The sequence below is a fragment of the Microtus ochrogaster genome, unplaced genomic scaffold (genome assembly GCF_000317375.1).
Source record: "Microtus ochrogaster isolate Prairie Vole_2 unplaced genomic scaffold, MicOch1.0 UNK35, whole genome shotgun sequence".
NCBI lineage: Eukaryota > Metazoa > Chordata > Mammalia > Rodentia > Cricetidae > Microtus > Microtus ochrogaster.
The window spans coordinates 1,062,594-1,087,593 of NW_004949133.1; the positions used below are offsets into that span (position 1 = coordinate 1,062,594).

The 25,000-nt window shown below is 38.4% G+C and overlaps 1 protein-coding gene across 1 annotated transcript in view; it reads right to left on the reverse strand.

Annotated features, from left to right (window-relative positions):
- Fmn2 (formin 2) overlaps positions 1-25,000 on the reverse strand; it is a 292,978-nt gene that overhangs the window by 69,998 nt on the left and 197,980 nt on the right. The window contains exon 13 of the mRNA XM_026789966.1: positions 12,369-12,420. Within this exon, the coding sequence (XP_026645767.1) occupies positions 12,369-12,420 (52 nt within the window). The remainder of the gene's footprint in view (positions 1-12,368; positions 12,421-25,000) is intronic.

The window sequence follows — 25,000 nt, forward strand, 5'->3', positions numbered from 1 at the left end:
GCCCGGCTTTTTTTAGACATTTTAATATAAAAGTTTTGTACATCTATAGTTCCTCATGCTCTAATGCATTGTGATGCCTATTCAATCCTAACTTATGCAAACATGCTGCCATTGAAGCAATGTGATATTAGACTTAGGAAGCCTGTAGATGCTGTTAACTACTGAACGCCGTTACTTGTTTCCTTTATTACCTGGTACGTCTGTTGATAACATACAATGTAAAATACAACATGGGCTTACATAAATGCTACAAAGCTGAATGACTGTGCATATCTGTGCATGCTGCTCAGTGAACTAGCAAGAGATTCCCATTAGCAGTGTAAGCTCGTGAGGCACGAAGACAGAACACTAGGCCTGGGGATGCAGTTCAGAGGAGGAGAGCTTACCTAGCATTTGCGTAGACTTGGGTTTGACTGACCGAAGGGAAACAACAAATTTCACATTTCTTATAATAGTGTAAAAGGAAAACACTCTGACGCACATGGAGACAGGCTTTTGCTCTGTAGCCTAGGCTGGTCCTGATCTCAGTTCTCTTTGCATCCTCCTCAAGTGCTGGGATACCAGGTGCTCAGCCACATGCCCCACACATACATTTTTAAACACATATGAAAGTGTATAATGTGACATATAAACACGTATTTTACAGGTAGTTTTTTAAATGAGGCTGAGATTCCGTGATCTTATATCTGAGTTAGCTACTTAAATAGAACAGCTTGCAGAAACTCATAAGTGTTTCCTCCCCCTCCTGCTCTTGTTTCTAAAGACTGAGCCTCATGGAGCTCAAATTGGCCTCAACTGCATTAAGTAGGCAGGGATGACCTTGAGTTCCCAATCCTCCTGCCTCTAGCTCTCAAGTTCTGGGATTACGTACAGATGTCCTACCAAGCCTGGCTTCATATTTGAATAAAGCAAAGAGATTTTAGTTAGAATATTAATTCATCCTGCTACCAACCCATAGCATGTTCCAGAGAACCATTACAGATAAGTCATATGAGCTTATAAGCAGGTTATCAGGTGTGACAGCAAGGTCTTTCATTGGATAAGATGTCTCACAGGCTCTCAATTCTCATTTTCCCTGGATCGATATTTGAAGCTCTCAACATCATCACTACAAAGAACCTATATTCCCAATATTAATTCATTCACACTCAGTTGTCACTTAATAATCAAAAGAAAAATCATTATCAAAATATTGGCAACTAATTTCAGGTAATAAAACAGAGCATGGGGGCAACAATGGGTTCCATGCTCATCTACAGCACTTGCTAAAACATGGGAAAATAATACTTGTAAATTATTCACCATATCTCTTCCTTTCTTCCCTGATTTATTGAAATTATTTTCTTATTTCAGTTATTCATACTGCCTCGCTTATTCCATGCTCTTATGGAGGGCCTTGACTTGGAGTAAGAGTAAGCCACGGTCTCCTGGCCAAGCTTCTCGAGTGTTTCTTAGACCAATTCTGAACACCATGTCAAATATTACAAAGGTCTTTCACTTAGAGTACCATCACAACAAATGATTCTGATCAACTCATGTTCTCCTTCCCCCAATTCTGCAAGCAATGTGGGGGACAAGAGCCAAGAGACAAACAAAAAGAACTTTATAGATTATTTTGCAAGGTTAGATTTTCATAACACTGTAAAAGAACTCCCACTCACTTTGGGAACTGCTTTGGTGAGTTAAATAATATACAACAGGGTTTGGCAATCTTCTGGATGGAGCATGCAAAATTCACATCCATTCACACTAATCTAGGGTTTCCTGTGTCAGTAACAACCCTTCACTTTCAAAACTCAGTACAGATGAAAATTTCTGTGCCACAGTATTACCAGAGGACTTAAAACACATTTTCCCTGCAAATATGCTAATGTTTCTCCTAAGGAGACTGTGTGACCAAGCATGGGAAGCTGACCTCAGTCTCACACAGGAAATTGCTGTTTGAAATGCAGAAAAATGCATGGTGTTGGGGAGAGAAGTAAAACCTGTGTTGATAGGACACTTATTGCATGTTGTTATTGTGTTAAATACAGTATCTACTAGATCATAGTGAGGTCTCAGAACAAATGAAGGAAACTGAGCAATGAAAGATGAGTGAGCCTGCCATATACCCAGGAGTCATGGGTACCTTCTTGTTGGGTGTTTTACTCTCAGAGTTGATGGAGTATCTGGTAATTTCTCTCTTCTCACCCTTACTTCAAGTCTGCAAGGTGAAATTAGCCATAACTTCCACTGGGCAAAGACTACAACTACACTGTCTTTCAAACAGTGAGCAAATCAGCTCATGTCTTCAAGCTACACGTTGAATTAACTTTCAAACCATGAGAGGCAGAAATCAGATGACGTAAGAGTTTTATGGTGTAAAAGTTCTCGCAGTGAAAACAGAGTTCAGGTTGTGAAAGTTCATGCATTACTGTCAGCAAATGATCTCTTTTCAAGAGAGTATGCCATTGGTCTTACTGTTGTATGAACTCTCCTTTCTGTTCCAACCCTCTTCAGAAGGTTGGAATGTCATCTTTTTCCTTCTCTCTTATTGTCACATTGCCTCACATTACCCAGGCTAGGGGAGCCACAATCCTTTAGGAGCTCAGGACTTTACAATAATAACCACAGAGAAGACATAGAATTCAGTTATTTGTGATAACTCATTGCCACTCTCTGCAGAGCAGCAGTTTACTGGTTCTGGTTTAGAAGGGGAAAGATGGGGAAGGCATGAGATTTCAATAGCACCCCCTGAAGGAAGCCATTTTAAAGGAAAAATTAGAATTTGACTCCCAGAAACACATCCCAGAGTTTGAACTTAACTACAGCAATATACACCTTGTCATGGTGGGGATATAGGTCTTTGCCTTGGGTTCTGTAAGCCTCCAGTACTGCCTTGTGGCTGTCATTTAATTTAACAGTTCTTTTTTTATATATTTTAAAACCAATGGCAGACTTGCTTGAATTACAATTTTTGTTTGTTTTTTTGCTTTGTTTTTCGAGATATGGTTTCTCTGTGTAGCCATGGCTGTCCTGGAACTCACTTTGTAGACAATGCTGTCCGAGAACTTACAGAGATTTGCTTGGCTCTGCCTCCAAGTGCTGGGACTAAAGATGTGCACCACCACACCTGATTGAATTACAGTCCTTTAAAGAATATTCTAACCTCCCTGGTCAAATGCCTGTCTAGAAGAAATCATCTATAACTGTTGCACTTTTTTGTGCTTCTCTTGCTGAAAAGAAAACCTAGATTAATGTCAGACTATTTTTTTGGATAGCTCTTACTCACCAGCTTCCTTTGTTCTTCTGTTCGACCATGCTGGAGGCATGACTTCGCAAGCTGGACATCCTAATGAATTTTGTATTATGCTTAAATACACTTGACAACTTCAATTATTAACCTCTATCCTGCTTCTGCTCTCTATTTATTAAAGAATGAAATTACAAAGATTCTATCCCCCTTCTTTTTTGCCTTATTTCCTCTTGTTCTAGCATGAATCACATATATGTCTAAAGAATCATGATTAGAAACTCCACTAAAACCATAGTGCTTTGATGACCATTTTTCTTGTTTCTAGGAGGAAAGAGTCTGGGAGTTCTAAGCTTTATCATTGTGGGGGCTTCTAGAGATAGTTTTGTCTAGAGTAGACCTCCAATTATTTTTCAATATTGAAGTATGGAAGAACTTGACTCCATGTAACTGCCATTTCTTATTATAAATGCATAAAAGAGCAGAAAAGCTTTAATGGATGTTCCCTTACAATTGTTATCTCTAACTTGGGGGGAGCACACTAACATTCTTATTTCCTATTCAGAATGCATAAAAGCTGAAAGTAAGACCATTAAGACCATTTCACAGTCATCACCTTCCCTCAAAAACCATGGAACAGGCAGAGGGAGCCACGGTTCTCACAATGATAAAAGGACAATCGATTTCTATAAAAGATTAAATGATGCTGCCTCAGAAGCAAACCCACTTCTACAAAGTGCAGAGTCTAAATGATACCACATGACCCGAAGGTAAAAGGCAGGTTTACAGATTTCTACCATCTCTCTAGGAGGTTCCTCCAGCAGGATCTGAAGTAGTTAAGTCAAAAATCCAAATTGGGAAGTCAGAAACTCCAACTTTGCTTGACTTTATCAATATTGCGAGGGGAATGATGTCATTGTTTGGGGGTTCTGCAAAGACATTCCATGTCACTTCAGTTTTAACACCAGGCTGGAGCCTGCATGGTCTGCCAGCATCAGCAGATAAACAAGACCTGTGGTCTTTCTATTCATCTCTGGATAGTTACTCGGAAAGATTCTGGAAAATATGCCTATTAGGAACTAAACATTTCACTTTTCATTTCATCCTTGTGCCAGAAGTCCATTCCTTGGATAAACACTTTACAAACTGACACTCCAAACGTCACTAAACATGATAAAGTATGTGTGCATCAGTCACGACTGATTAAATATTCTCCCTCCCATGATGAATGAACAGTTATATACTATATGAAACCTTTGGAACGAACAGCTACCCCCCTTCTCCCGCCTTTTCTGTTTTGTCTTTATTTTGCATGGAAGATCATTATTTTTCCATGTCAACTCATTTGTTATGCAATCTTGGCTATGGTAAAATATCACTCCAGCGATATTGCATGCAGAAATAGTATTAAGTTTTAAAATTTGTGAATTAAAATTCTTCTAAAAATTTGCTTTCCTTTTCTTTACTATCTCTTATTTTTGATCACTGGTTGTTTCCAATATCTGATTATAGTTGAATAAAATATTAATGGAGGGAGTATCTACTATATTTTCTTTAAGGGGGCTTAGGGTTGGGTCATGGCAACACACACCTGCAATCCCAGTTCTCAGAACTATAAGGCAGAAGTCTCAGGACTTTAAGACTAGTCTGGGCTAAATAGCAAAATCCTGTCCCCTAATTCCTAAAATTAATCTTAAAAGACTAATGAGATAGTTTAAGTAAATTATAAGCTATGTAGAACAAGATTCATCAAGGAATAATGCTAGGAAACATTAACTTATTACTTTAATAGCATTGTGATAATTGATCTTTTCCCCTTTTATATTCCTTGACAATTTCAGACATGTATATAATATATATAATTCATACACCCCTTACTTTCTCCTATCACCCCTCACTCCTGCTCATCACCCTTTACCCCACTTCACAGCTAGTCCCCCTCCTACCTTGATACTATTTTCTGTGTGCAGACTTCACACAGGTAGACACAGCTTCTGTGACCATGACTGCAATGGCCAGGCCATGCCAGACCCAGAAAACAGCATGTACTAGCACCCCACCCCACACCCAAACCTTAACTGTTTCTTTACTTTAAAAATTCTTTACTGTCTGACGGTGAGATCAACTACAGGGGCTAAGGGTGTGACTAGTGCAGAACACAGGGCTAATGCGCTTAAGATTGGAATCAACCCTGAACACAAGGAAGGGAGGAAGAAACACTGATTGCTTACAGTTAGTCTTTATTTTTAGCTCCCCGAGGAAAGCGACGTCTATTCTGAAACATTATAAAAACAGTTAGAGGAGCTTGGCAAGATAGCTGAGCTGGCTAACTTGAGTTGGCGTTCTGGGACCCACATGGCAGAAGGAGACAACCACCTTGCACAAATTGTCCTCTGATTTCTACATGTGTACGTGACACTTGTACACACACAGACATACTCCATATTTGTTTTCTTTCTCTCTTTCCTCTCTCGCACACAAATAAACGTAGAGAAAACAATCTTAAGGTGTTAGAAACAGTAGATGTCAAAATTTCAGTAGCGCATGTATAAATGTACACACACATGTATATATATATATATATGTACACACATACATACTTTTAATAAATATAAAATACAAGCATCTTCAACCGAAATGTGTAAAATGTACACAAAAGCCAGAGGAATGTGTTCTTTAAAGTCTGGGTTGCCCCAACTGTTGGCTGTGTGCATGGGTATCAGGCATTAGACCTTTCTCTCTTTGATGTCCTTTACCCAGAATGGTACCCAGAATATTGCACACAGGAAAATAAGCCACTGAACAGAATAGTTTAAATATAATTTTAATTTTGCTTTGTAATCTCTTCTATCAGTTTTGATGAATCTAGAAATGGATTCAGCGACACTAACGCTTCTGGCTGCTGGCATGAAGAGCGTTTCTATAAGCCATTCTTTTCCTCGTTCAGAGTTAGATGCATCCCGGATATGGTTCTTGACTATGAATTGGAAGAAATAGAATAAATCCAAAGAAAACAAGTTGAAATTGGCCATCATTTTTAAAGCACTTAGGATGTCAGAGTGTGGATCGACTGATTTTACAGCCTCTGTTTCCTCACTTTTTAAACGTAAATAAAAGAAAATTTATCAGGAATCTCCAAATTTCTATCTTCACTGCCTGGGAGCTGACTCCAATACCACTCCCTTCTGTGGGAAAAGACATATGTATTTTGCTTGCTGATACATTTCCACAATTGAAGAAAGTGGCTGTGATAATTACAAATAAATAAAGTGGAGAGTGAAATGAAAACACAGGATACAGCCGCTCTTTACAACACCCTGCTTACTGAAACACCACCACATGCCGAATCCACTTCATTTTATATCTGAGTCTGGGAGATGGCTCACGTCTCATCTGCAGATGTCTAGGAGATATTCTGAGTATTTAGAAGGAGCATACTTTATTCAGAGAAGTAAGAACGCAAGGGCCACTTGTAGGATAGAAAAATGTGTGAATAAACAAATTAGTATATGATGCTATCATGGTAGTAAGTGGAATATAAGAAAAAACTTTAAAATATATACTAACATTTCTCTTACGTACTTTATTTAGTTACGAAATAATAAAATGGAAAAAATATCAGTGTATCTTATTTAGACAATAATTAAGATTTTCTTGATCATAGTTTCTTCATTTTAGATGATATTTTATAAAAAAGAGGTAACACAAAGGCCTGTGGGTGTAATTTCTTTCAAAGCAAGCTCACGCTGTGATCCTGTGGGCATGTGCCAATGTGTGTATGTGTGTGTACACTTGTATGGTTGCATGTGTATACTTGTATGTATGTGTATATGTGATAGTGTATATTTCTGTGTAGTGTATGCATACCTATCTGCCTGTCTGCGAGTATGCCCACCTGTATGTGTGTGTGTGTGTGCGCGCATTTTGGACTTCATATCTATATGTGTGTCCCCACCTGCATCTCTCTCTCCCTCCGTGTGTGTATGGTGTAAGTGTGTATTTATGTGTGCTTGCCATCTGTGGGTTTGTATATGCATGTGATGTGCATACATGCATTTAGTTTAACAAGCATTTCACATAACTAAGTTTCTCTAGGAAATCCTCTCACCAGCCATACCCAAAGAAGCTTTGTGCATTGCAAAGAACAAAACACTCCATTGCTGAGGCTTCAGGGGCAGAGGAAGAAGAGTCCCAGACACAACAGGCAGTTCATCTGCTACGTTTCTGAATAGGCTCCAAGGACCCAGCAAGTCTCTGCCTATCATATCACACAATCCTACCTTCTCTCTCAGGAGCCTCTGTGAGCATACAGTGTGGTGTGGTGCTTCAAAACTTTTGATACACTTCTCTTTTGACAGAGGAAGAGTATTCAGTGAAGGAGCATGGTCTTACTTTAGCCTTCAAACATTGGAAGCCTGACTTAGCAATTCTTACTACTTATACATGACAGTCATTTCTAACATCAAACCTGTCCCCAGGCTTTCACTGGATCACTCACAGAACACAAACTAAGTCTTTCATGCATTTACCATATCACCCAGATTTAAATAAAAACCAACCAACCAACCATGCAGGAATTAAGCAGAAAATTCCTTTGAGAGTTTGTCAGTGCATTCACAGAAATGGAATCCTCCAGTGTATTTTCTATCCCAAGGTCAGAAGGGGCTAATGGAAGGCTGGGGAATGAAGAGCAAGTTTGGGAGCACAGACTTACACAAACTGACCATGTTTGTTTGTTCCCAATCTTATCCCCAGGATGGATTTCATTTGGCTTGTGATAACAGGATACATAGAAAATAGCAAAAATAAAGATGAAAAAATAGAAAGAAGCTGAGACACTGTAGGTCTAAATGGAAACAAATTCTTGTCTTTCCTTTTCAATGGCCTTGTTGAGTGACCTGACATACCTAGAGCCCACATGTAGTGATTTTATGTATCTTTTATCTCGTTTTATCCGACTGTAGGGAGCCAAGTCAGGAACACAAAGAAGTGTCATAAAAGACCAAGGCTTTGAGCTATAAGGTGACCCACTGATGGGTGTGGTAGGTGGCAGGGCACAGAACAAAGCTAAGGCTGCACAGCTATAAAGGCGACCTGAGATGGTAGCATCTAGTGAAAACTGACCATTCCCCATTCCCCCATAAGTCTGAGACGAGCCAGATAACCCGACTGAGTGGCATTCTCAGCACACCAGGCAGAAACATTTCTCCTGGCTTAGATTCAGTTCTTCCAGAAGCAGAAATTTACTTGATGCTGGCAAACATGGGTCATGAAGAGTAAATATTGTGAAATTTTATTTTTAACTCTAGCATCCTGGGAGTTCTCAGAGTCAGGATTGTTCAGGCAGAGGTTGGCCAGAGGTTATATGGCTGCAACGTGAAGCAAGGGATCCCAGTACAGATTGAGAAGGTTTCTGTATGTTCTATCTGGGTCTGAGGTTCACAGGAGAGCACAAACAGACTTCTAAACTTTATCAACTGATTCCAGGAGGCTCCTTCTTGGATGTCTCCATCCCTCACTCTTTCTGTTAAATTTCTGATAGTTTGGCCAAACTTGGCTATCTGCTATGCTGTATCATGGAGTACAAGAATGCTCTTTGGTTTTTCTCTGCCAAAACCTCCATTTTTGTTCCTTTATTGACATAGTCTTTAGATTTGGAATATTTCCCATTCGATTCCGGATACAGCCAGTTCTCTTAGTCAGAGCAGCAGGAAGAACACAGTGGCTAACTTCTCCCAGAATGACACTTGCAAGCAGAACCCGGGGTGCACAGCCTCTTGCCCTCATGGCTTCCTGTCTGTGGTCTATTTCTACCACCGTGTGTGTGTGTGTGTGTGTGTGTGTGTGTGTGTATCTGTGCGTTTATTTGAAAACTAGAAGTTAACATTGGGGTATCTTTCTTAGCAGGGTCTCCTGCTGAACCTGTCAATCACCCATTTTACAGGACAAGCTGGTCTACAAGCCCTAGGGGTCCTGCTGCCTATTCACTCCCAGCACTGGGGTTATAGATGTACACGGTCATGATCACTTTTTGACATGGGAGCTAACAGGCTGAACTCAGACAGGACTGCAAAGCAGGCAGCTCACTCACTGACCCATCTCTGCAGCCCCACCGACATATATTATCTTAATCACTGATGACGATAATTGTGCAACAATAACACAGCAGCTAACATCTATGAATCACTTACCAAGGACCAGAGATCATGTTATTTAATCCTCTTTAGCACAGTTAATACTAGTCAGCTGACAGTTTTAATACTAATATAAGGTATAGAGCCGTAGCATCTGAGAGGCCTGGTGTCTCTAAAGTAAAGGCCCTGGGAGGGGTTATGCTCCCTTTCTTCACAGAGCTACTATTGATTGCTGCATAGTCTTGCTGGGGAAATTGTATAAAGATTCATTTTTGGAGTACTGTCAAATGTTTCAGAGAACCCATTACTTATTTTCATTTCTAAACATTAAAATGGCTGTTGTACTAAACATTTTATCATTAGTGTTTTCAACTCATTGACTTTGTGTTTTGTTATGATCTATGTCTGGCCTTCAGCTCTTACTTCCTTAGAACTTGCCAATTCTTTTATCAGTTTGCCTAGCGCAGTATTTGAAATCAACTCAAGAGCTGCTAAATGGGTGGTATCCGAGCAGAGACTATTAGGAACTTGCCTAATAAAGGAATGTATTTAATAAGAGTATTTCCTCAGGAGCAGTCAGAGTCCCTTTTGAGTGTGATGGTTAGCTGGTTTCCTTGGGTGAGTTACTATGTCTAGTCGGGGTTGAGACGCCAGTCTGGTTGTTGTGAAGGCAGCTTTGAGATGTGGTTAACACTCTGATTGGTAGGCTTTAAGGATGACGGATTTCTTTTACAACATAGCTGGCCCCATCCTGTCAGTTGAAGTCCTTATGCTGAGGAGCTCAAGTAGGAAGGAAAGCTGTCTCCAGACGGCTTTCAGAATCAAGATTGCAACATCGGCCCCTCCGGGTTAGCTTGGTTAACTTTAGACTTGCTAGCTTCAACAAGCATGTGATCTGGTTTACTAATTCAACTTCTTCTCTGTTCTTCCTTAATTTCATGACGCCCCTACCCCTATCTGATCTTCCTCCCTCTTTCCCTCCCTTCTCTTTTTGTATATCCATTTTCTTTGTCTTTCTCTTTGTTATTAGTCAATGTTTTGCAAAAAAAAAAAAAAAATTTTCTCCAGAGAATGACTAATGTCTGAAAGGAAGGAGCAGTGAGGGCTGAGATGGAGATTCCTGAGGTATTTTCTAATCATGTCCCTAATTAAGAACCCTCAGTCTCGAATTGCAGTTCACCTAAGGAAGTTCATGGATTTTTCTGTGGAATTATTTTGTATATTGAAATGAAAGTTTTCTATCACTAACCCTTCTAATTTTTACTCTTGAAGCAAATTCCTGAGGTCTTCTGAATAAGATGACAAATTAGAAGCTGCATCCATGATTTGGAACAAAGAAAAAAAATCAGGGTGTGGAGAAAATACTGTATTCAAAAGACAAGGAGAGAGAGAGAGAGAGAGAGAGAGAGAGAGAGAGAGAAAAGATATTTTGGATATCAAAAAAAGGAAGATACAGGAGAACAGAAAAATTCTTAGGGATAGAAGAACAAGAACAAGAAGAGAAGAGATAAGCGATGTTTTCAGGCCTGTGCCTTAAATCAGGAGAAGGGAAACAGAAGCCTCATCTAAAGGGATTGTATTCTCTCTTTACCTCTGCTAGAAACTGAGCCCCAGAGAGAAGGCTGGTCAATAAAAAAGATGCCTCAAATAACATTAGAGCAGATATGTGAGCAAGAAAGGCACAAAATGTAACACAAATATAAAGAAGAAACAAAGTGTGACTAGAATATTGTAACTCCTTAGCTACTGAGTTAAAAATATGAAGTGAATAAAATTATCTAAAAATTATGTGTGTAAAACTGACCTATGATCTTAAAGAAATCACAAGTAAATGGGTGGATAAAGCGAATGTGATCAATCAAAGATCTGGAGAGAAAAGTCAAAAAGCTGGCAGTATGGATGAAAAGTTTACAATGTCCAAAAGAAAATCATTGAGAAAACTGAGATTAATAATAATAATAATAATAATAATAATAATAAAGAAATGCTGGAAGTGAAAAACTATATGATTAAATAAAACTAAGAAACAGTGAAAAATCATCATTACAATAGACTCAACCAATGCGAAAAAAAGAACATCAAGGAAGGAAGACAAGGTTGAGGAAATGTGACATCAAATATCATGGGAAAAAAAAGTCAATGATCATGATCACACCTTCAAGAACCTTGGGATATGATTAAGACTCCAAATTTACAATGGGATAAAAGCAAGAGCTGAGATGAACACTAAGGTCATCGAGAATCTAGTCAGTGACATTAGAGCAGAAAATCACCCAAATTTTGGGAAAGAAATGGGAATCCAATCACAATAAAGTTTTACAATCCTAAATGAACGTGATGACAGAACTTCTCTATGACATATTACAATCAAGATGCGCAAAGCACAAAAGAAAGAAAAGAAGACCTGTACTAGAAAAGTGTCAACTCAGAAAGACAAACACATGGGAATAATTTCATACTGTTTGACACAATGCCTAAATGCCAGGAAATCATGGAATGGTGTATTTGAAGCTTAGAAAGCCAAAGTATTTCCAACCAAAATTGTTGCATATAGCAAAGTAAAATGCAGGGGATGGAGAGGATAGTGAGGAGCAAATATGAACAAAGTGCAATGATACCTACTTATGAATATGGCATAAGAAGACCCATTATTTTATGTTAACAAAAATAAGAACAAACAATACAAATGCATTTTATCCACATCTTGCATAATCCTGTATTTCCTTATTGTTAGATCCTATTGGAAAGAGGCGAAGCTGTGTTACAACGTGGCACATAATAGAAGTATGTGTCAGAGTGACTTCACAATTCACTGTGGACTCAAAGTACACTGTTACATTAGATTTCAATGTATGGAATCTTTATGCTAGAAAGTAAGTCAACAAAACAAAAACCAAAGAACCCCACAATCAACAACTGGTTCCTAGGGTCAAAACAAACTAAGATCTTTCATATGTCTATCCTGGGAAGAAATATTGTATTAAAGGAAAGTAATACCTTACCATTTATGAGTCTCTGTCAGGGCAGTCTCTTGTGATTCTTGGTCAATTTTAGCTGAAAATGCAAGAAAAAGAAGTGAGATAGGTATGGAGCTCTACCATCTCAGAGGCTACACAATCTGAATAACATGGAGTAGATTTAACCCTATTAATCTCACCAATATGCTAGAAATACTAATAAATGGAATTAAAACAACACTAGCATATGGGCATATAAGATTTTTATATAATTAACCAAAATTTTTAGGTTATGAGTTTATTTGGCTCTGGCACAGTGACCTAAGGGATGGAAATACTATTTTCACAGTTAAACTGAATATGCCAGGACCTGAATACCATAGGTTAGCTGAAAATAATTCTCTCGAGCACAGGAGCAAATACCAAGTTGGAACCAAAACAAATGAGGGTGAACCACACTTTAAACTCTTTGTAGCCATGCTCTTTGGGACAGCTCTCAAGTGATTGACTGTGACTTGCTCTAAAAGGGGAAGTCAATATGCACACACTTCTCTGCTGTAATTCTTCGGTCAGAGCTGGGGATCAAATCCAGGACCTCTCCTGTGCTAGACCAGTGCTCTGTCACTGAGCTTCAAACTCAGCTTCATGTGTGCTACTCATTTCCCCCTAAAAATAAAGATACCTGACAGGAACTCACGTATCAGATTTAGGACAGGAATGAGGATTTCAAATTATTTAAACATCAGAGAGTAACTCCACTAACTAAAACATATGACAGCACCTTTCACCTTCATTGAGAAGCAAGCATTCCAGGAAGTTATGATATTCTACAGCACTCCTATCTTCTTCTTCGTGCATATATATTTGCATAAATGTTTCAGAGGCACTATTAAGCAATGTGCTCAATATTTTCAGTCTATCCGAAAGACTGTAAAAGATTAGTGATGACTTCAGAAGTTAATAATTTTATGGTCATTCCCCAGCCACAGCTAGAAAGCCACCACAGTTTCTCTATAGAGCAGCACAGAAAAACATCATTACCACACCTACATAGTCTTCATAATGCCTCTCCCACAACAAACAAATGTGCATAAGATTAAAAAAATGTTAAATAGTAAGCAAAGAAGTTGTCTATTTATAATTCTTTGGGTAATATTTGGGCCCTTTTGAAGAAATCAGAAGGCAAAATGGAGGAGAGTAAGTTAATCACTCTACAATCATAAAAAATTGGCAGTGTTGACCAAATAAAACCCATGATCCTGTGGGGATTGTTAAAGCGTCTCTCTCACTACTTGAAACACAATAGCGCAGCTTGGGTTCATTAAAGTTTTACAATTTTCACAACTGCTCTGAATGAAGGTCTGTACAGCATCTCTATTGTCCTGACACAGTGTCAGGCTGACAGTCTCTGCAGTGGATGTCAAAACTTAACAGGGATCATTTGAGCTGGCAGCGGGATATTTTTTCCTTCTTTCCCTTCCCTTTTTGTACTTTAGACTGTTTACATGAGCTTACAGGTCCGTCACCATCCACAGGAAAGACTGAGGTGCACGTTAGAGACTCTATTTAAAAGGCTCTAGTACGAACAGACTCATAAACACCAGTCTGAGGTACCTCAGGAAGACAAGGCTAGCTTCAGGAAACAATTCTAGAGTCATAGAGAGTGCTTTCACGGGGAAATAACAAAGGCTGTCTGAATGAACACTACTTTAACAAAGGGCATTTTTCATTTCCTTGTTTTCTTGAAAAATATACCGACTAAAAGAACTGTTGGAAATAATTTCTGGACTACTTTAGAAGATCCAAGTAAACGATTTATGAAACTAAAAGTCCATGAAATGGATACTCCCAAGAGCTATCTTCAATTCCCATGAGGTTAGTGTTAGCCACCTGACTTTTGGCAATTAGATTCACCTGTCAACATATGCATATTATTTAGCACAATGTCTACAAGGAACATTATATGTGAAGAAAATGTCTTTCTTAAGTTTTGGAATTGAAGATCTTTAAAATGTTGAAGTAAACCAACCACTGTTTTATAATGTTTTGACATCATATCAAGATACAGAAAATATATTCTTGCAGCTTTTCAAAAAAATGTATGCTCTTAAATCATGGTAAAAGGGAAGAAAGTGAGTCTTGCTAGTTCACAGTAATAACTCCTTTTGATGTGTACTAACACAGCTCTTCAGTGCCTGAGAAAGTTGGCTTAAAAATTTAAAACCCAAACCATTTTAATCCAATGTGGCAGGAGATTGATCCATACCAAAGAAATAAAACATAAAAACAGATCTCCTTACCAAACCTAATAACCATGCTAAAATAATAAAGTCAAATTAGAATAACAGGCGATGCTTGGGACTTCTCTACTATCCGCTATTTTTGCCTGATTTTCAAGCTACAGGAATTTGTATATTGAGATTGTAATCAGCTTTGATAAACAGTCAAATTAGAGATCAAAGAAAACACATTAAAGGACAAATTTTAACTCTTAATGTAGAGTCAACCATTTAAGGAGCAGGGCAGATTTCCTTTTGTATTGTAATTTGAAGGAAAAAATACATTCTGAGAGAGAGGCATGGTGACTAGATCTGGTAGAATAGAGACATAGCCTGGGAGTTGGGTGATCAAACTTCCGGGCCATCTGACCTATACAGTGAAACCTTGTCTCAAACCCAAGGGCTGGGCATGGAGCTGAGCGGTAGGGCATTTGCCCAGTATCTGCCAGGTCTTTGTTCAACACAACAAAATGCCTTAAAAAATTGGGGTGCACACATCATCTAGCATGATGCTTTGCACAAAAACCCAAACAATAATTTATTGTCAAAGTCCCCTTTTGGGGTCATTTATTAAAAAAAGAGTATTCTAGTTGCACAAAATAATAGGTTTCACTGTGATATGAACATAGATTTTGATGCTAACTCACTCAGTCACACGCAAGCTATGGTTATTTGGGGTATTGAAGATGAACCCAGAAAACTGAAATCAAATGTCGTATAAGCAGTAAAAATCTGCCTTCACCAAGGGGGGCACAAGCTATTTATGCACAGTGAGCAAACTCTCGGCACAGCTGCATCTGGTAATGCTCATTATGACTTTGCTAAAGGTGACATAGAAATTAAGACAACTTTCTACATGTACCACAAACATGTTTTATGAATATTTAAATCTCTTGAAGCATTTTTTTTTCTGAGATATAAAAATCACTCGTAGCAGATTGGCGAGATGGCTCAGTCGCTGGACACACTTTACTGTACAAGCCTGGTAACTTGAGATTGAGCCCCAGGAGATATATAAAAATGAAAGGAAAGAACCGAATCTTCTAAATTGTTCCTTGAGCCTGACGTACACACACACACACACACACACACACACACACACACACACACACACGCGCCGCTACTCCCCCCAGGCCACATGTAAGTAAAGAAAACAAATTACTTATAGTTAATCTCTAATGGTGCACATGATTCTGTAGAGAGTTTTGAAAGCTTGGGTTCTTCAGGGCAGTAATTTCCTATGTATATACAATCAACTATTAACAAAGATTATGATTAACGTATGCTCAAGTCATCATATAAAAGAAAGGAGGGAAAATATTTACATTTCAGAATTCATGTAAGAGTCCATCCCCCACTCTTCAGAAGAAATAGCTCATTTCTTGTTCGACACCCGTAATGATGTGGCAGCCTTCTAGCCACCTCAACACACGATTACTGGTTGGGGGACAATATCTCTGTGGTATAGCACTTGCCTAGAATCACAAAACCATGGTTTCGATAACTAGCACCACAAACAAAACTTACCATGATCCTATGCCAAGTTTGTATAGGAATGCCAAGGGAACACTTAAAATGGACCAATGTGTGCAAGACTGGGTTGCGTGGGTGTGCAATGAGCTTTAGCATGTCAACAAATTACTGGTTGTCCTCTGCCACAGCCTATCCCCCAGTGTCCTTGGGTACTTTGGACAGGAGTATCTGAATAACCCTTAAAGGACACAATCACTCTGGAGCATCTCCCAACCCTCACTCCCAGCTCACATCTCCAAGAGAAGCTACTAATGTGAGGTTCTGCTCTATACACTGTGATTACCATTGATTAATAAAGAAACTGCTTTGGGCCTATTGCAGGACAGAACAGAGCTAGGTGAGGAAGACTAAACTGAATGCTGGAAGAAAGAAGGTGGATTTGGGAGAAGCCTTGTAGCCCTGCCAACGGCAGGCACCAGATGGTAAGCCACAGCCATGTGGGGATATACAGATTAATAGAAATGGGTTAAATTAAGATGCCAAGAGCTAGCCAAGAAGAAGCTAGAGTTAATAGACCAAGCAGTGATTTAATTAATACAGTTTCTATGTGGTTATTTCAGGGCTGAGAAGCCATGAACAAACAAGCAGCCTCCTACAACAAGCTACCTGCACATTTGCTACCGAAAAAGTTGTACACACCCTGTCCAGTGTCCTTATTCTAGTACCAGTGTTTGGGTCTTGAACATCATTTACAAACCTGGTTTGAATTCTAGCTTGTTCATTAGATTGTAATAGATTTTAATAACTGACTTTCACTTTCATGGCACAGTCTTTCTTCATGAGACTGGAGTGACATTTTCTTTTTTATTGAGTTGGTTAATAAGTAAGTAAGATAGTGTATTGATCACCTGGTGCTTGAGGTAATAGCAATGGTGTTCTTCTTCTATTTTTATATCATTGTTAATTCAAAAGGATGGGATGTATTATTTCCAGATTGTCAAAAATACACAAGATTTATTTTTTGTTTTTCTACACAAAATAAGATGAAGAATTAAATCCATACTTAACTAAAATAAAAATACCTTTCCAGCAATGTGGAGAAATAATGTCCCAAGACCTTTACAGAATCTTGGAATGACCCTGAAGTATTTTAAGGTACATTTCTTTTATTACCTACTTATCTTGAGTCAGGATTCCCTTCCTCTTTCTTCCCTTCTTTTCCTTTCTACTGGCCTCAGGGGGTCTCCCTCTGTTGCTTCCTTAGTTGCTGGACTACCAGTTCTCATTGTATCCAACTCCATAGTGAATTTGACATACCTAGAGAGTTCTCAATTTTCATAATATAGGCTGGGCCTAATATCTTCCTAAATTTGTTTTTATTATTTTTGAAAAGGCATAGCAGTAAATAAAATTGCCCCAAGAACAGTGCTTTTGGTGAATTTAGGGAGAACATGCCAAAATCTCAAAGATAAAATAATTTCTTTAAATTGTGCAATGTGTCTGTGTGTGGTGGCAAACACTTCCAAGCCCAGCACTTGGGAGGCAGAGGAAGGTGGATTGCTGTGAGTTCAAGGCCAGTCTGGTTTACATAGTGAGTTCCAAGGCAGTTAGAGTTTCATAGTAAGAACTTGTCTTTAAAAACAAACAAAATTTTCAATGCTTCTCCAAAGCAGGTATGTTATTCGGAGTATAGCATGGGGAAAACCATGCAGGTCCTGGTGCTTGAGAGCCACCAGCAAGAAAATGTCTGGGGAAGATGCATATGTAATACAGGCTTGGACATAGAGTGAAAAGCAAAAGAGTGAAAGAAATCAGTGAATTCTCTACTGACCTGGGAGGAAGAAACAGACTGATTGAATAAGAACAACAGCAAAGAAGAAAATAGTTTGCATTAGGTAATCTCCAGTGAATATCAGCAAGTATTATTTTGATAGACCTAAACCTATATGGAGAAATCATGCTAGGAAAGTTGGTCAGTCAACTGCTTATCCTCAGAGGGGAAGGGTTCGATAGTATTAAACCTAAGATCACGGCTGTTACTCCTTAGCCTTTAAATTCACCGGGTAAAGATCTGTAATTAGTGGCAGACAAAGCCCACAGTTGGGACCACAACAAACAAACAAAACAAAACAAAACAAAAATACCACTAAACTTCTTAGGAGGCAGCTTTCACCATTTCCTTTAATTCGTGCTCATTTATTTTAGTATTACGGTGTAAGATTATCTAGCCTCTTAGTCTGATTCCACCAAAGAAATGGTGGAATGGTTCTGAACCATGGAGCACGCGAGTAGTTAAAGCCAGCAGTCCTGCTGATGTCTTCTCAGGCAGCACTGAGGCATTTTACCCTGAACTTCTGGCCCCACAAATTATTCCTGGTGGTTGCTGCCCTACTAAGTTAGTCATCTGACCCACTGATTGGTGTCTCTAGTCTCTGTCTGGCTCCAGACTCTTTGGCACTGTGAGATATTTCTGCTGACCTTGTTCCAAACAACTGAGTAAGCAGAGGCACTGAGCGGACGCCCTCTGTGATCCCCAGCTTTCATGAGGGAATACCACATATTCCCAGGTAATTGGAGACAGAGTTGCCTCTGAGTAATATCAGATGGAGGACAACTCAGGGCCCTTTCATCTACTTGTCTAGGCTCTAAATCTTTGTGCTATTTTTCCTTTTATTTAAAGTGTTAACTAGTTTTTGTTTATAATTAGCTATGAATGTGCATTTGGGTCGCTTTTAAGTGCAGCCAGTATGGCTTATTCCTTTAGACAGATGGGCTGCCTTTCCTCTGAGTCATCCGAGGTTGTCATTTAACCGCAAATATATTGCTTTTAGTTTTGTGACTTTTAAGACACTCCTCCTTTTGACAATGTACTAAAAGTCAAGTCAATTTTGGAAGGGTAGACATGTCCGACAGGATGATTCTGAGTATCTTTGCTCCGACAGCAGAAAAAAGCCAAGCCTCGCTTCACTGCATTCTCTGCTCCAATGCTGCTAAAGCTTTTAGGACAATAAAACAATTGCTGTTTTATTGTTTAGCTCGGGAGGAGGAAAGCCCGTATCTGGGAAATACTGCATTAAACCTGGCCTTTATAATATTCGTAGTTACCTGTTAGTAGTGAGGGCATTTCAACTTTGCATGTAAAAATATGCACCATTTTGTCCATATGTATATATGTATAAATATATATATATACACACACACAAACATAATATATTAATGTTTGTTATTAAAAACTAAAAAAACATATAATTGAAAACTGTATGTACTTAAAAATTTTGATATATGTAGCATTTTAGCAAAACCTAAACTAATAAAGCCATGCTCCTTTGAATGCTCCTTTGAGATAAGATTCCTTTCCAAATATTAATCAAAAAACTCAAAGTGGAAAAGATTTGTGAAAACATTCAATGCACACACATGTGGAACACTCTGTCGATATTGCTGTTAAGAGTTATCTATTTCCAACTAGAATAATTCTCACTATCATCTATTTTTAAAACAAATTTTACCTGGAAGCTATATGTTACTCCATCTATGGACTTTGGAGATCTCTGGTCAACTTCCACTAATGTTGTCTAAAAACGAAGACACACTCAGGATTACTCTTTTCTCTTCCTTTGCTGAGAAATAGCTCTTCTACCAGAGCAGTCATGAATATGCACTGATACCAGGCTGACTCCAAATTAGTACCCTTCAGGTGGAACCCAAATCACGATAAGCCATGTGATAAAACTACAAACATATGTATCTTAAGACTGAGATTTCAATATTAAAAGCAATATCCACTGACTGCTGAATCTGAAACATGGAAATATAAAACAGCTGGAAATAAAAATCTGAAAACCATAAAAACTCCTTCAATGTGTTTTCTTTTCTTCCTAATATTACTTGCCAAAACAATGTTTGAAGATGAGGGCATTTCAATTCTAGAAATCAAAGCCATATAAATGAACATTCCAATATTTCAACAAATATCTGAGCATCTATTGTATGTTGGGGGATCATTTGTTGGGGCTCATGTGGTATATTTGTGTAGTCTTTTATATCAAGGAAATGATCAATGGGGAAAGAAATTATGGCCACATAAGGGACAATAATATCTATGCTGGAGTATTACAGGCTACATGTATATTCCCTGGCTAATTTTATATGTAATAATCCACAATAATAAACCCCGATAAGAAAGGAACTGTATTACAGTTTACAGTCTTGAATTAAGGGTGAAAATGTCACATAAAATATTAGAAAAAATAAGACATGAAAAGGCAGGGTACAAATTCGTGGCAATCGAATCCAAAGTTGTAACCCTGTCAAATATCTCATGAGCACAGTCAAATGAGACTCATTTGTCTTCTGAGATACAAGCCAGTGAGCAGGAAACAAAGGCATCTGAGTTTGGATTAGAATTAGGAGCAAGTCCCAGGCATACTAACACATAGAGACTGGAGAGAGTACACAGAAAATGGTAAGAAACGCAAGGTTCTGAAGCAAACACTCAAGTGTTAAGAAGGAAGGCCTAAGGAGAGAAGCTGGGAAGCAAGATATGGAATAGTTGGCAAAAAGGCCTTGTCAGGGAATATGGACTGCTGTGTGATAGCACAGGAACAGGGTGAAGAACAGAGATTTGTGCTCAGTCTAGAGAAGGGAAATGCACTTTTAAAGGAGTCCTGTACTTCCAGACTTCACTGGGGCCAGTTTATCTGGCTCTAATGATTTGGGAAAGTGGATAGAACTCATGAGATAGCAGTTTTCATCCACTGGAGCATGGGGATCACGGAAAGCACAGGGAGCACAGGGAGCACGGGGAGCACGAGGAGCATAGGGAGCACTAGGAACATAGGGTTGGGAGCTCCTCAGTCCTCCATCTCTCTACATTGCTTTTTTTTTTTAAAAAAGTCAATTTCCAGACTACTGGTCCTGGAAGGGGCAGCTCACAGAAGCTAATTATCATGGGAGAATTTAAGAAATGGAAGGTGATGTGGCTGAAATTCAGGGGTAAAGGTCTAGAGAGGAAATAAATCACTCATAAAAACAGAGAAAGAAATCATCTTCAAGGTCTCTCTGAGTTTTAACAGTATTAAGTGACACATGCCTACAGGGAAATACCACAAATCCAAGCAAAGACCCACTAAGGATCCCACTAAGATCCTTCAAGGTCAAAGTGGGAGTGTGAAGTCTGAAGAGCCCATCAGAAAACAGGTATAGAGTAGGTAGGAGAGTCTCCAGCAGGTAAGACCTCATTAGGAGAGCACAGTGGTGTTGACTCTTGATTTGCCTAAGCGAGCTGAAAAAGAGGCCTGAAAAGGGCACCAGACTGAATCACACATCATATTTCAATGATATGCCCAAAACAAAGCCAACTATTATTAGAATTTGCATAAGAGAAAAAGTGGATTGTATTTTATAGTCTCTAGCAAAAATACAGTCCTGAAAATACCACCACCCTATTTTGTGTATCTGAAAATTCTGTTAAACTGTCAGATTTGTGGTCATATGTCACAACAACAATAGAAAACAGAAAGCAGAGAAGAATCATTTATTAAATTGGGTGTAGGATCTCTCTCTCACATACACACACATACACACACACAAAGTAATTATGACTTTCTAAGTATTTCTTAAAGGCTTGGTTTTCAATCTGTCTTGCTATTGACAGACAGTAGCACTTTTGGGAGGTGGGCTACTGGAGGAAGATGGGGTCATTGGCCTTTGGTCATGAAGGAGGTATCAAATATTGGGACAAAAATCTTTCCTCCTTTTCATTTTCCTCTTCTTTTCCTTTTACCTCTCAAATGAAGGAGGCACAGCAGCTTCTTCTGCCAAACATTCCCAAAGAACAGGGCCAACGTGACCTTGAAATGAAACCTCAGAAGCCATTAATCAAAATAAACCAACCCTCTGTTTAAGTGGGTCACCGCAGGTCTTTTGTCACACTGATAGAAAGCTGCCCAGCACAACTGCTCAAAAATAGAATCTAAACAAAATTTTACAAGCATTCAGATGCTAGAACAATTTTGCACTTGGAAATGTACACACTGGGAAGTGTTAAAGGAAATGAAACATTAGATCTATATAAACAAATAAAAAGAACTGGGACGTGCTATTTATGAGCATGAATAGAAAGCATGCCTTCTCTAAATAACTGACAAAAAATTAGGAATAAAATATTATTTTGTGATAATATATCTAGGACTAAAATAAATGAAAATAGCAAGAATTACAGGAGAAATATAAGACTGTCGTATAAGGTTTTTGCACCAGTGAAGATTGGTGTGGCTCTGTCTGAAGATAGTGATGAATTAAATAGGACAGAACATGACAGCAATCATGAAAATACAAAACAATGATGTATAGTATATTAGCTGATAGCGGAAATATAGAATACTACAAAAACCCAATCCATAAAAGGAAGGAATCAAACATCATACAGGATAAATGTAGACAGATGTAAAGATGATAAATTAAAACCAATCATATGTTTAATCAAACTAATGGTCCAAACACTCCAACTGAAAGGCAGGGCAGGGTTGTTAGAATGAAAACTTTCAGCTCCATGCTATCTAGTGGAAATCCCACTTAAAAATAGAGACATGAACTTAGATTAGATTGAAAGTCAAAGGATAAAAGTGACATTGTGCAAACACTAATCACAATGAAGGTGACATGGCTGAATTAAAATTAGATGACTTAGACTTTAGAAAGAGAAATTTTGTTAGGGAAAAAAGTCAAGTGCTATAATGAAGAGGTAGTTCAACAGCAAGATAAATGAATTCTAATTATGGATCTACCCAGAATCAAAGCTTCAAATTACATGAAGCAAAAACTGTTATATCCAAAAGGAAAAGAACATGAGATAAAACTGAAGGGAAAGATGGATATGAGGAAGTACCAGTGAGCAGTGATTCGAATCCTCTTCTCTTAGTGGTTGATAGATTGATGACACAATCTGAAGAGTTTTAAAAGGAAGCATAAAGATCAGCACAATGCTAACAATGAATGGAGACTCTTCACACAACCTTGTAAGGTTAGCTTTTGTGGAGGTAAAATGAATTGAATGGCTAGGAACAGCTGGTTAAGGGCATTTCATCAGCTGAGAAGCTTTGGTCATGATGCAGAAGAGTCGGGTGGGAAAAATGAAGGTAAAGAAAGTGAAATATTTAAGGTGGGAGAGATGGCTCAGCAGTTAAGAGTTAAGAGCACTTAACTGTTTTTACAGAAGACTTGAGTTCTGTTCCCAGCATCTATATGATGGCTCACAACTGCCTAAACTCCAATTTTAGGGGACCCACTGCAGACCTTCTAACATTTCAATCTCTTGCATGTATGTAGTGTATATACATAGACATGAAATGAAATAAACAAATATAAAAAGAAAACAGTAAAAAAGTTTTAAAGTGTTTAGCTTTCTGCTATAAGAGCAAGGCATTTTGTTCAGAAATTCATGGTAGACTTAGCCTTATGTAAACTTAATCATAAAAACATTCAATTATTTATGTATTAATTACATCATATGGAGGACACTTGAGCAACATTCTAAGAATATAGTTTAGATGCATTACAATGGACATTCACACACTTGAGTAATAATGACTGTGAGACATCCTAACCTTTTGCAGAAGACTGTAGATTAGATGAAGGTTGTTCATGCTCATGTAATAACATAAAGTCAGTCAGTATCTGGTGATAAGGAAAAGACCCAGATTATATGGCTGGTGACTTAAAGGTAAGAGATTATTGGGGCTGGGAGAGTTGATGCCTTAGGACTAGAGTGGAGTGGATTCAGGGGTTTGTAACCAACAGGGAAATGAGTGGGATGAGGAAGTGTATGGTTATACTGATACATGCACTATAAACAACTAAGTATACAAGCAGAGAAATATATATATATATATATATATATATACTTATATAGTGGGGTTAAACACTAGTAAGTACAGAAACTAGCAAATAAGTTTAGCAACACCTTGACAATGAAATAAAATCATTTGGAAGGACACACTGACACGAAATATTGTAAATATGCTCCAGTATTCACAAAAACAAGGTAGACCTTTATTTTCAACAGTATTATGGACTTGTTATATACAAGATATACAGGATTTCACATGTGCATGTATGTGTGTATGCACATATGCACACCTCTACACGCACAAACTGAAATAAAATACAAGCCAATACATGAAGAAACTTGACAGAAAATAAGGAAAATTCTCTCAGGCCATTGAAATAAAGAGGAGGAGGAATTCAAAGAGTGTAAGGCAGCATCCCCAAGGCTATCATTGACACTTACAGCTTCTCCTTGCATGAACAAACAGCAAAAAATTCTGAACAGGCCTCAAATCCTCCAAAGTGTCTGGAGGTAGCTTAAAGGTAGAAACTGCAAAGGACCACCCCATGGGTTAGACCTGGGAGGGAACATGCTCACTCCCTAGTAGCTATGAATGGAAGGGGAATCCTCTCATGTAACACATAGTTGAACCTTTGCAGTGCACTGGGCTCTAGCACTCAAAGTGCTGTATTAACATGTTGTAAGGAAAGAATTTATTTTAAAATAAATCTTGTTTGGTAGAGCCTCCTGATGATTATCCAAAACAAAAATAAAGAGAAGAGAAAACATGAACAAGGCCCTAGAGCAAATTCAGACTAAAAACAGAGACCAAAACTGAACCCAAGTTGCTGTCAATGCATCAGGGAAGAGATGAATCTGGGCATCCAGACCACTAAAAGTATGGTGGCCAATGTTTTATGATTAGCACATCTATGTCTCAAAAAGCAAATGTGATATAAATAAATTTTTACATAGATAAGAACAATTTACACTCCTGAGTTCAATGCAAAGTGGTTTTTAAAGGATAGACATTTGACAGGAGAAAAAAAAATCCCAGAAGGTAGGTGTAAGATGAAGAAATGGTCAGCGAAGAAAAC